Raw genomic sequence first — 13699 nt, forward strand, 5'->3', positions numbered from 1 at the left:
GTCTACATGCATCATTATGTCCACCACACATAGGAAGCACATGGTTACAACCACCTCTGAATAGGGCTGCAAAGTTATAACCATGGAGCCCAACATACCAGACAACAATGATATGTTTGTTGGAAATACTTCTGTTCCCCACTCGGTCTGATTTTCAGAATCAGTGGTAAACTCCATTTCCACAGTTGTTTCCTCCCCAGAAGGGACTTCCTCGACCCCAGGAACTAGCTGGGCTGCAATGAGCTCTTCCTCTATGCCCTCATACTGAGATGGTTGAGCTGAAAGACAAAAAACATCACAGTGAATATCCAAGAGTGTCCTGTCTGTCTCAGAGGTCTTATGTCTACCCTGTTTAGTGTGGGGAGAATTTTTGGAATACTCTCAGTTCTGAATGAATAATGCCCAACTCAATGTAATTCTCATTAGTCTATCATGATCCCCATATTTCATTTCCTCAGCTAAAAGTCTTACATTGTTTGTTTGTTGTTGTTTTTTATTTTTATTTTTACTATTCCGTCATTAGCCCAGACACTGAGATCTAGTTCCGAGGGCCTACTGGTGGTTCCCTCACTGCAAGAAGTGAGGTTACAGGGAACCAGGTAGAGGGTCTTCTTGGCAGTGGCACCCTCCCTGTGGAACATCTTCCCACCAGATGTTAAGGAGATATATAACTATACAACCTTTAGAAGACATCTGAAGGCAACCCTGTACAGTGGTACCTTGGGTTAAGTACTTAATTCGTTCCGGAGGTCTGTTCTTAACCTGAAACTCTTCTTAACCTGAAGCACCACTTTAGCTAATGGGGCCTCCTGCTGCTGCCACGCCACCGGAGCACAATTTCTGCTCTCATCCTGAAGCAAAGTTCTTAACCTGAACCACTATTTCTGGGTTAGCGGAGTCTGTAACCTGAAGTGTATGTAACCTGAAGCGTATGTAACCTGAGGTACCACTGTATAAGGAAGTTCTTAATGTCTGGTGTTTTATTATGCTTCTGGATACGCTGGAAGCCACCCAGAGTGGCTGGAGCGACCCAGTCAGACGGGCAGGGTACAAATAATAAAATTATTAACCAGAACAATACCAATACCAATATCACTATCAGTATCAAAATCCTGCCTTTTCCCCAGGCTTGGACTCAAAGTGGCTTACAGTTTCACCATTTTAAAACAATTCACATAGTTCTTCTCTTCTGAATACATCATGTAGTATTATTCGGGCCCTGTAGTGCTTGAAAAACTTTCTGTGATGAGTCACAGAAGAAGAAGGAGAAGAAGAGTTTGGATTTGATATTACACTTTATCACTACCCGAAGGAGTCTCAAAGTGGCTAACATTCTCCTTTCCCTTCCTCTCCCACAACAAACACTCTGTGAGGTGAGTGGGGCTGAGAGACTTCAGAAGAAGTGTGAGTAGCCCAAGGTCACCCAGTAGCTGCATGTGGAGGAGCGGAGACGCGAACCCAGTTCACCAGATTACAAGTCTACTGCTCTTAACCACTACAATTCACTGGCTCTCTACACAGAGACACAAGAACACCAGAAGAAGAGCCTGCTAGCTCAAAGCCCATCTGGTCCAGCATCCTGTTCTCACAGAGGCCTGTGGGAAGCCTGTGAGCATGACCTGATCATAACAGCACTCTCCCAGACAGTACCTCTGAAACAAAAAGCGTGGTGCTTTGACTGAGGATCAGGGAATCCCGTCTGATTGGGGTACAGGTAGGTGGTCCTCACACCAGGCTTCTCCCCGCCACACGCAGGACGTGGGTGAACAATGGGATATCGAAGGCTGCCATCAGCCAGCCAGCCAGCCCGACAGTTATCCAGACCCAGCTTCCAGGCTGCATAGAGTTGACCAGTTGAAGCCAGTGTAGCATTCTGGCTCTGACAGTATTCTTGAGCTTCCTGTAAGGTGAACTGGTCTGGTTGTGTTGCGAAGAAGACCTCACCTAGGGATAAAATAGTAAGCGTGTGAGTTTTGGCTAGATATATTGGAGAGGTCCTATGGAAATGGAAATGGGGGGTGGAAATTACTGACATTCCCTTATTCGTCCCATGTGTAGAACATAAATTAATCCAGCAAATATGATTGCTGTTCACCTTTGCCTTCAGTCCGCAAATGGTACTTGATTGATTACATTCCTCCATATTTGCATTGCGTTTCCTCTGCACTGAAATACGTGGGGTGGATTAATGTAATGAGAACATAATTTATGTAATTAAATACGCAAATTATGTAAGTGATGAAATTTCACCATGGGGGACAGTGAGATTACTAATGCGGGTCCCACCTGCACTATACATTTAAAGCATCGCCATCCCAATTTAAACAGTCATGGCTTCCTCCAAAATCCTGGGAAATATAGGCAAAGGTACTGAGAATTCTTAGGAGACCCCTATTCCCCTCAGAAAGGTTCCCCAGGGTTCCCCAGGAAGAAGGTTTGATTGTTAAAAATTGTTGTTTTTTTAATCATTTTTATTTGATTTAAAAAATATAAATTTATAACAAAACCAAATACATATCCATATAGAAAGATTTATCTGAATCTCAAGACTTTCCCATCCCCTCCATGGGTCCTATTGTCAACAGTTTCAACTGCATATCATTTCATAGTCTATATTTTGTATCTATCCATATTGTCCATAGTATTTGTTACACTGCAAGTTAGATTAAAATCCTGCTAATGTTTTCACCTGCTTACAGTGGTCTGCTAAGTAATTTCCCCCCGTTCTTTCTTGAAGTTTTTGTCTTCTTGATCCCTGAGCTTTCCAGTCAGTTTTGCCATTTTGGAATAGTCTAACAGCTTGGCAAACCAAGCTGATCGTTAAAAATGGTTAAACCACCTTGACGGAAGATGGAGTCTTCCAGCATTCAGTTCCATTGGATGTTTATGAGTGCCATGGGAGAGGGAGGAAAATGTATCTCTCCAACCACTTTCTCCATGCCAGGTGTGATTTTATAAACTTCTACTGTGTCACTCTTACTTGCCTTTTCTCTAAACTAAAAAGTCCCAGATGCTGTAGCGTTTCTTCATAGGGGGCACATTGTCTCCTTGATCAGTTTGGTTGCCCTTTTCTAAACCTTTTCCAACTCTACAATATCCTTTTTGAGGTGAGGCAACCAGAATATTAACATGTCTGGCCAGGGCCAGATTTAGGTTTGATGAGGCCCTAAGCTACTGAAGGTAATGGGGCCCTTTATATGTCCAGCTGTCCTTTGTCAACAACAAATTGTCACTGTTTTTTGTGTTGAATAATTATAATATTTATATATAGTATTACAGTAGTAAGTGGGGGTAATAGGGAACTGTACGTACTAGTCAATAATAATATAGGCCTACTAAATAATAAAGATGAATATTTTTCTACAGTAGATTTATAATGGGATCAAAATAAATAAATTATGTATTACATGAAATCAATCAGTAGGCATAAGACTCACACCCTTAGTCTATACTGCCTGATCATCAGTCTACAAGCACTCTTTAATTTTATTTGTTTTTTATCTTACATTTTGGAAATATACATCCACTTTTTTCCCCTTTAATTTTTTTGGGGCCCCCCAAGAGAGCGGGGCCCTAAACTATAGCTTGTTTAGCTTATATGTAAATCCGGAACTGTGTCTGGCACATGAATACATTCAAATGCACTTTACTCCCCTACATCCAACTCAGGAATTATGGAAGAAAACTTACCATTCAGTCTGTCAATATAGCAGTAGACATCAAACATCTCGGATGCTGGGCGCATGCCATATGTCCGTACACCTGGGATGTCATCTTTGTCTCCTTCACATTTGCTCCGCGGAACCACAATAGGGTACCTGGCCATTAAAGACATTTGTTAATTTTTTACCCAGGATCTCACCCATCTATCTATTTAGAAGATATATGAACCCCTTGATCAAAGAGCTCTCTGCGTGGTGTGCAGAATAAAGCTGTAAATAAAACACAGCTAAGATCCACAAACCAATTACAAACAAATATGCATGAAACAACCACCGTTAAAAGCAAATATAAACTTAACAACACTTTTGAAACAAATATAGGGTAACTCATTATATTTCTAGGTACAGTGGTACCTCAGGTTACATACGCTTCAGGTTACAGACTCCGCTAACCCAGAAATAGTACCTCAGGTTAAGAACTTTGCTTCAGGAGGAAAACAGAAATTGTGCTCTGGCGGCGCGGCGACAGCAGGAGGCCCCATTAGCTAAAGTGGTGCTTCAGGTTAAGAATAGTTTCAGCTTAAGAATGGACCTCCGGAATGAATTAAGTACGTAACCCAAGGTACCACTGTATGCTTGGCAAAACAAAACAAAAAAGTTTTCAGCAGGTGTCTAAAACAGGGCAGCCCAACTTTTCTTTCTTCTTTTTTTTAACCAATAAATTTTGCTCGGCAGAGCAAAAAGGTTTATATGTTGATTAATGTATTGTAATGACTGTGTAAAGAAAATAATAAAAGTTTAAGGGCAGCCCAGCTTTTCATACAAAGCGAGGTGCAAGAGTACTTTGAAAGCGGCCTTAGCATGTGTGGGGCAGAGTGAGGCCAAAATATGGCACCCACCCCCAGGCTCCACACTGCCTTCCCAAAGCCCACTAAGTGAGGAGTGAGGCTCTGGCAGAGTCCTAGAGCCCTCCTTCCTTCTTCCCAAGGCTGGGAAAGTGCAAATCAGACTTTGGGAAGGAGACAGGAGGACTTTGGACCCTGTCAGGGCCCTCACAACCTCCTTCCCAAAAACCATCTCCTTGATTACCCAACTTTGGGAAGGGAGTGCAAAGGCTGGAGGGTGTCAAATGTTGCTGAGGGCTGCAAAAAAGGCATTGAGGGCTGCCAAGGGCACCTGCCTAGTTGTCAATAGGCAAGGAGATCCGAAGTACAGATAAAGCTACACTAAAGAAATGTCTCCTCACAATGCAGAATGGATGCGGGAATGGCACATGCATGACTGTAAGCTCAATTAGATTGGCCACATGAGAAACATCACCTTCTCAGTAGTGGCCATAGGAAGTTGATTCATAACAAGGCAGACCATGTTGCTCAGTGTTGTCCAAAGTGCCTGGCAGTAGCTCTCCAGGGTTTCAGGCAGGAGATATTCCTTGCCCAACCTGGAGATGTCAGGGATTGAACCTGGGTCCTTCTCCCTGCAAAGCAGATGCTCTCCCACTGAGCCACAGCCTTTGCCCAATGTAGATCAATATATTGATAGTAGAGATAGTAGCAATAGTAGAAATGAGATCACCAGCAACGCCACTCAGTTAAATGAACATTCATTTATTAATTGTATGTATTTTAGTTTCATTAAATGCTTAAACCCTGTGGAATGCCCTCCCATCAGATGTGAAGGAAATAAACAACTACCTGGCTTTTAGAAAACACGTGAAGACAGCCCTGTTTAGGGAAGTTTTTAATGACTGAGGTTTTACCGTGTTTTAAATATTCTGTTGGGAGCTGCCAAGGGTGGCTGGGGAGGCCCAGCCAAATGGATGGGGTATAAGTAATAAATAATAATAATAATAATCATATCTGCATATGAGAAGAAACAATAGGTCTAAAGAAAATATAATTCTTTTTTTTTTTTAGAGATGCACGCCTGTGGCACAGCAAACATCATCTTACAAGAACCATTCCAGTCTTAGAAGAATCATCTGATCAAATACTGACACTGAGACTGGCAGCTGCATGCAATTTGCTCTGGGATTTGCAAAATATTAGCCACTTATGTCACACCAGCTCTCTGTAAGCAACAGTTATAGTACATAGGGGAGAGCAAAGGAGCTTGCTGTCAGGCTGGATTCTGAGCTGCCCCCCACCTTGTGCCATGTTGACAGGTGGGCGGAGCCACCACCCCATTGCCTTCCAGATGCTATTGGACTCCAATTCCCATAGACATAGACCTTGTTCATCTCCAGATGTTCTCGGACTCCAGCTCTCATCAAGTCCAGCTAATATGGCCAGAAGTCAAGGAAGGCAAGAGTTATAGTTTAGCAGCATCTGGGAGACCCAAGGTTCCCTACCCCTGCTTTAGCTGAAACCCTCTTTCTTGTAATTTGAACTCACTAATTCAGATCCTTATTCTCTGAAGCAATAGAAAACAAATTGGCTTCATCATCAACGCAACAGCTCTTCAAGTGCTTGAAGATGGCATCCATCGCACTACTTCATCATGTACCCTGCAGGCTAAAAATATCCTGCTCATTAACCTTCCCACTGGACTTGCTGAGTCATCATCTGTCCTTACCTGACCGTCTGGTCTCTCAGCCAGCCAGCATCACACTGATCGTAACCATTCTCATAGGCTGCCTGAAGCTGTTCAGGAGTGGCAATCACAGCATTGTTATCCAGGCAAGCTTGCTGAGCTTTGACAAAAGTCAGGGAATACCTATTGGTGGATGGCCGGTAATGAAAGATGACACCTGTTGAAGCAAAAGAAAAAACAACTGAAGGGGCAACAGGGCATGAACCCATCAACACTTGCATTGCATTTCACCTAATATTTCTGCAATTTCAATATGTGTTTCCGGAGAACTGAAACTGACTCTAAAAGCAGTTCCCTCTGGAGGATGAGTGTATGTCACTGGTTTTGGCTCTTGCGGGTTTTAGGTTGGCCACAGTGAGAACAGGATGCTGGACTGGATGGGACTTTGCCGGATCCAGCAGGCTCTTCTTACATTCTTATGTGATTTGTTGTGGACCACACTGGGCTACTGAATCAGGTGGATTTTGTTACCCTGCATTTGCATATAGCACTAGGCATTGCCACATACCTGTGGGAGAAATGGGTTGTCCAGGAATGAGTCCAATACCAGGAGCAGCTGTTCCCGGCACAATTTGATCTTCCCCAGTAAATGGCAAGGTGGTGTCTACTCCTAGCGTGACGGTAGCCCACAAGCTGTCTTCCACCGAGCTCACCTCCAGGGTATCAGTGGTGGGAAGAGCATCTAGGAGCGAGAAGGTGGCATTTTCTAGACCCTCCCAGATCCCCACATCTGTCCTGTTCTCTGCCTCTTCAACGAAGCTAGTAACAAAGAGATCTGGTGTTGCTGTGAAGCCTTCGTCCACCTCTGAGGCGGTAAAGTCTATTGGCTCCAAGGTGGCAATGCTGCCTCGGGCCTCCTCCTCAGTGGCGTTGCGTGCGAATTCCAGCTCAACATCTGTCTCAGTGACTGTCTGGATGGTGAAGCCACTGCCCAGTTCATCAATTATCTCACCGGTGAAGTTCTCATGGATGATTGTGTCCAAGTCGCGACCTAGGGTGAAAGAGTGAGGATTCATGGGATATGAATGCAATGGATGAATAAAAAGCATTGCCAGGCTACAGCCTTAGGTCCCCCAAAGTCCTGAAACAATGCTACATCAGAGGGGTTTATAGGAAATTTACACGGTGGACAGATCTAACTCAGTATTGTCCACACTGACTAGCAGTGGCTCTCCATGAGTGTCAGGCTTCAGTGAATTCTGATCCTCTCCTGCTCACATCAGACAGCCAAGGAAGTAGACAAGGAAGCTCTTATTAAGTCTTTATTCAGTATTCACAGTGAGAGGCTTGTTTATGCTGCCTCTTAGATTAATGGCGCTGCTCCAGCTGAGCTCCTTCCCCCTCCCTCCCTAGCAACAGCACTTCCCCTTATGGTGGCCGCCAGGGGCTAATTGTCTTTGAGTCCTTTGCTCTTCCATTTTCAATGCACGCTGGGTTTTGGGAGAAGGGGGGTCGGGAATGCTTCCCAGTGATAACATGTCAGCTGGCTACTCTGTCTCTGTCTCCCCCTTCTGTTCTCCCAACACCTCCCAACTCTTCTGTCCACCTGTCTCTGAGCTGTGACCTTCCTCAAACCACTGCTGTAAATCAATACGGGACCGCCTACGGGACCACCTCTCCTGGTATGCCCCATGGAGGATCTTAAGGTCCACAAATGACAACATTTGGGAGGTCCCAAGTTGCAAGGTGGTTAGATTGGTCTCAACTAGGGCCAGGGCCTTTTCAGTACTGGCCCCGACTTGGTGGAATGCTCTGTCACAAGAGACTAGGGCCCTGCGGGACTTGACATCTTTCCGCGGGGCCTGCAAGACAGAGCTGTTCCGCCTGGCCTTTGGTTTGGACTCAGTCTGACCCTTATGTTTCCCTCCCCTTATGGTTTTGATCTATGGGCTACTTTTAAAATGAGGCTGCATTTTAAATTGCATTTTAACCTGTATTTTAAATTGTCCCCCCCTTCTGTTTTTACTGTAATTTTACTGGTGTTAGCCAGTATTACTGCCTTCCTCTTCTCTAAAAGGTTCAAGGGGAGGGCAGGCGGCCTCCACCATTCCTCCTCAGTCCCGTTCCCCTCAGCCCAGTCCCTGACAATGGGTGTCTCTCCCAGCCCTATCACTTCTTCCAACCAGTAAAGATGCAAGTTCTGATGGTGACAGGAGGTTAGATAACCCACTGACTGCTACTAGAGATTGGCTGATGACTCTCATGCTTCTGTACTCTTGCATCTAGGAAAGTACGAAGAAATAACTTGGGACCCAGCACTTACCAGCGTAGCAAATGGCATCATAGCGGGAATGGGGGTGAGGATACCCTGTCTGGTTGACGTGGAGGTACACGGTGCGCACCCCGACCAGGCCGCCGCCACAAGTGGGCCGTGCCTTGTTGATGGGATATCGGACGCTGCGGTCTGCCAGCCAGCCAGCGCTGCAGACATCCATCCCATCTTTCCAGGCCAAGTACAGTTCTCCCGTTGTTGCCAAACGAGCGCCGAGGCGGTGGCATTTCTCTGCAGCTTCCGGGAAGCTGAATTTCTCCGGGGAGGTGGCGTAGAAGACTTTCCCTGCAATCACACACAGCAATTATTATTTATTACAATTGATTCATTAATTGCCCTCTAAACCACTGTCTCAACGCAATTTACACACAAGATAGTTAAAAGCACAAAAACAACAAGAGCCAAAACCCTAACAATTGGACACTCATGGTCAAGACCCATTTATCTAGCTGGGAAAGTCTGTTGGGACAAAAATGTCTTCAACTGTTTCTGGAAAGTGGAGATAGTGGGCACCTGTCGTGTCTTGACAGGATTGCTATTCCACAAAACAGGGACAGCCACACTAAAGGCCCTGATCTGAGTTGCCATGGCCTTCTGAAATCTTTGGAATTTGCAGGAGAAGCTCTCCCACAAACTTCAGTAATCTAAAATATTTAAACCAAGGATCAGCCAGAGGTTTGCATCTTTTCCTTTTTACACAGAGATCTTGGCCTTTTCTTAGATGGGTCACAGGGTCAAGGGGTCAAAGAGAACAGAGGTGAGGAGATTGAAAATGGCAAGCATGTCATGAATAGGAAAGATCGTTTGAAGATACTGGATGAAAGCCAAGGAGGCTTATATAGTTAGAGTTGCCACTAAAATGCCATTTGAACTGGCTGATGCGAGACTGAACCAAGCAAGACTCAACTCAGCTGAAGTCTGGGGAACCGGGTCCAATCCTACAATCTGCAAGGCCAGCCAGTTCCCCTGGGGAGTTTAATCCTCCCCTCCTCCCCTGCAGCCACCTTTACCTGCCTGACACCGGGCATCACATATGACATCAGATGTGGGGCAGGCAGTCATGGCTTGGAGAAAATGGCTTTGTGGTCTAAATGGGGAGAGGTGACAGGTGAAGTTTCTTCCAAGGGCTGGAGGTTCACCACCACTGGGGCAGAGAAGATTGCACGTATATTTTATTCAAATGATAACCTTGAGCACTTGGAGAAGCTAACTCATGAATGTAAAGTCACCCAGGGTTCTGCTGCACCACAAGAGTACCTTGAGGTGGCAAATGGAGTGTATAAGGGTTAAAGAAGTAAGAAACAATTACCTTCCATTTCTTCTGCATAACAATACACATCGTACGTCTCATCCGTCTCACGAACACCGTATGTTCTCACTCCAGGAAACTCATCCTTGTCACCATAACAACCTTCCCGGGGATGGTGCATTGGGTACCTGATTCAGTGAGAGATTCAGTGAGAAGAAGAGACTGTGTTGCCTGGGGGTAGGGTGGAGAAATACTGTTTACTGTATGCTGCTGGGATGGAGGTAGTATCTTGAAGAGCAAAGGGAACCTAAGCAGAATTTGGATATACACCTATGCATGTATGAAGAGCCTAGCAGCTGGATCAAAAGCCCATCTAGTCCAGCATCCTCACAGTAGCCAACCAGATGCTTCAGGGGAGCCTGGAAGCAGAACCTGAAGGCAACAGCAGCTGTCCCCACTTGATATACTACCAACAGCAGTGGAGGTAGAACATAGGCATCAGGGTTAGTAGCCAAGCCATATACAGTGTTGACCTCATAGATTTGTCTAATCCTCTTCTAAAGCCATCCAAGTTGGTAGCCATCATTGCACCCTGAGGGAGGAGTTTCCATAGTTTGACTGCACTACATGAAGAAGTAAATTATATTATCTATGCTGAATCCCCAGGATCTAAAAGTAAGAGAGAGGGGGAGAAAATCACCTCTCTATTCACTTTCCCTATGCCATGCATGATCTTAGACACCTCCATCGCATACCCACTCAATTGCCTTTTCTCTAAATAAAAAACCCCCAAATGTTGCAACCGTATAGGGAGTTGCTCCAGCCCCTCGATCATTTTGATTACTCTTTTCTGAACCTGCTACAGCTCTACAACTTCCTTGTGGAGGTGAGATGTACATAGTATTCCAAGTGTGGTTACAACATAGAGTTGTATTGTGATATTGGTTGTTTAATTTCCAGTCCCTAACATGGACTTCTCCACCTTCACAGCTATCACACACTTGGTCAATATCTTCATTGAGTTATCCACTACAACCCCCAGGTCTTGTTCCTGGTCAGTCACCACCACTCCAAACCTCTTTAGCATCTATATGAAATTTGAGGGAGAAGGCCAATGTGCATCCCTTGATCCGATTGAGGAAAAAATAATAATGTTCCGTTCACCTGGGAAATTGCAGGAGCAAAGTGATGAAAACTGGGGTGACATTCCCACATGCAGTTCTTCCCTGCTCATTTTCAGGGGGGAATCATGAGAGAAAAGAAGCACGCATGTGCAGAAAAGATGGAAGAATAGCGACGTCCAGTGACATTCGTTGTGATGTCCACTGGTGTGAATGAAATTTGATATAACATGAGGGTATATGGGTCAAAAAGCTACAGCTCCATAACCCAACAGGTACTGCAGTACAAAAAGAGCAGGAAAATCAACAATATACCCAATGCCATGTTGCAGAATACAGCTGCAAGAAGCAAAATTCGATGTTGAACAGCCCCTAGTCACATTGACCTCTGACCCTTTTCTGATTCCTTGTCCATGATAACCTGAGTTTTCCCCAATGGCCAATTTCTCCCCTGTGGTTTGTTCATATAATTCCCTGCCAGCACTTACCTGACCGTCTGATCAGCCAACCATCCAGCATCACACTGGTCAAAGCCATCGTCGTAGGCAGCCTGGAGCTGTTCTGGAGTTGCAATGACAGCACTGTTCTGGATGCAGGCCTGCTTGGCCTTCTCAAAGTCCAAAGTGTACCGGGTGGAGATGGCTCTGTAATGGAACACGATGCCTGGAAAACACATTCACCAACATACACACATGCATCAGTAAGTAACCCAAACCAGTTGAGTTTAAATAAAAGTGAGGCAGAGGGCAGCGACTTAGGATTTTCAGGAACTGGAGTGATACTGCAGAGAATCTAGCATTGCCTGTGTGCTTGCTTCTGGGTCCCTGCAGTTCTGAAACACATAAATTTCCCTTTTGGGGCCCATGGGCCCTCCTTCAAACTGGAGAAAGTGTTGCGGGCACCGCACACAAACGCACATGCTGCAACCAAGCACACACCGCAACTTATTCTCATTGGCTACAACACAATGTTTCTTTCAAGTCAAATTTCAGGATGGGCAGGGGAAAGGCACCATGGTGGTGACCTGTAATCTAACCCTAAAGGACAAAACTGACATGACATTAAATGTGTAAGTCCATTTGATCAGTCTGTTCACCCCCCCCCCCCCATTTAACACCAATTGATAGGTGAGCAGGATTACTACCATGGCAAGCACAGAATGCAGTTAAACGTTTTGCCCCATGTCTGTCAGGATGCTGTCAGTGGCTACCGGCTGGTTGCCCAGGAATTATAGAGACAAGGAAAAGTTCCTTACAGCCTTTTTTAATTTCAGTCTTTGCAGAGAGAGGCTATAGAACCCAGCCTCTTGGATAATGGTGTTGTCCCGAGTGAATCTCCACCCAGCATCTCTCCCACTTCCTCATTCATTATTCTCATCATCTCCTCTAGGTTGCTGAGAAGTGCCCTCTGTCTTTGAGCTCTTTGCTCTCCTACTTTTAAGGCTCTCCGGGTTCTGGAATCTGGAGGGCCTGGAAAGCTTTCTAATGACGACGTTTCAGCCGGGTGTTGCTCTGTCTTTCCCATAATTTCCCAGCTTTCCCCTTCATCAGCCTCTGAGCTGCAACCTCCCTCAAACCCCTGTTGTAAATCTATACTGTCTTCCTCTTCCTTCTCCCTGGAAGGGTCAGGATGGGGAGGCGGTCTCCACCATTCCTCCTCTGCCCAGTCCCCAACAATGTCATGGGCCTGTCAAAATCCCCCTACTCGTGCAGTTAGACCCAGCGAAGCAAACTTCCATTGTTGCCAACTTCTCCTGCATCTAACAGCAGTCGGTGGCGGTGGGCCGCACCAAACTCACCGCCTCCCGGTAAGCTGCAGTAATGCCAGTAATGGAAGGTGCAGTAAGCCCTGCTAGCTTGCCCTGGCAACCACTCCTTGTGTGAAGTGCATGACCATCTGGAGAACCCAACTCAAAAAGATCAGCCGTAGAAGCAGCAACAGGAAAAGAAGCAACCTTACCTTTTACCTTCACCTCTACGGTGTCCTGGCTATCCTCAATGCCATGTATCACCTCGCAGCGATAGATCCCGGTATCATTGGAGCGAAGTGCCTTGATTTCCAGCGTGGCATCAGTGGGTATGGCTGGGTAATTGGGCAAAGAGACCACCTCCTGGTATGCAGTGTTGATTCTCACGTGCCCATCCATGGCCACCAGCAAGACAACCTCTTTGCCGCCCGACAGCTTGCTCCATTTGATCCGTGGAGTCAGAGGCGGGGTGAACGGAGACGTGGTGACGTGTTCCAATGTGTCGATGTAGTAACAGGGGATGGTCAGGGTGTTTCCCAGGGGAATGCGCAGGGGGGAGCGTAAAGGTATGCTCACACTCAGTGTGGCACCATGATCTGCTGGTTCCAAGAAGATGAGGAGGTGAGAGAGGGAGAAATCAGCAGCATTCACCCATTGCTAGACATGGTGGTTATTGGTGGCATGTGGTGAAATCTTTCATAGGTGCATTGTTAGGGCTAGAGGCACCAGCTTACAAAGGTGATGGGGCCCCCGACATCATGCGTGCGACATCATAATGTCCTGATGTTGCACGCATGAACATCGCACCTCCCTAAGTCAGGCAGAAACTTCCGGGATTTGGGAAGGGGGCGACCGGCCTTGGACAGGATACTAGAGTCCTTCTGCCTCATTCCCAAAACTGGGAGGCTTTGGGAAGATGGTGGGAGGGCCTGGACTCAGTCGGAGCATCGCGCCTCCCAAGGCCGGCTTAAGCATATCCGGTGCCATGGTGCAAAGATCCCTCTGACGCCCCCCCCCTCATTTCCCAGAGTTGTCAACCTTTTCCCAAGCCTCTGC

The 13699-nt window shown here is 46.0% G+C and overlaps 1 protein-coding gene across 6 annotated transcripts in view; it reads right to left on the reverse strand.

Annotated features, from left to right (window-relative positions):
- The window catches only part of ACAN (aggrecan), an 84282-nt gene that overhangs the window by 26867 nt on the left and 43716 nt on the right, over positions 1–13699 (reverse strand). For 4 of the 6 annotated variants that reach the window (XM_079954169.1, XM_079954164.1, XM_079954166.1 and 1 more), the window contains 9 exons: positions 12856–13242; positions 11385–11559; positions 9836–9963; positions 8518–8811; positions 6763–7245; positions 6237–6411; positions 3691–3818; positions 1651–1944; positions 99–278 (listed from right to left, as the gene is read on the reverse strand). In XM_079954169.1, the coding sequence (XP_079810295.1) occupies positions 99–278; positions 1651–1944; positions 3691–3818; positions 6237–6411; positions 6763–7245; positions 8518–8811; positions 9836–9963; positions 11385–11559; positions 12856–13242 (2244 nt within the window). The remainder of the gene's footprint in view (positions 1–98; positions 279–1650; positions 1945–3690; positions 3819–6236; positions 6412–6762; positions 7246–8517; positions 8812–9835; positions 9964–11384; positions 11560–12855; positions 13243–13699) is intronic. The other 2 variants (XM_079954167.1, XM_079954168.1) reach the window with 1 other exon arrangement.

This window comes from Podarcis cretensis, assembly GCF_951804945.1.
Source record: "Podarcis cretensis genome assembly, chromosome: 14".
Classification (NCBI taxonomy): domain Eukaryota; kingdom Metazoa; phylum Chordata; class Lepidosauria; order Squamata; family Lacertidae; genus Podarcis; species Podarcis cretensis.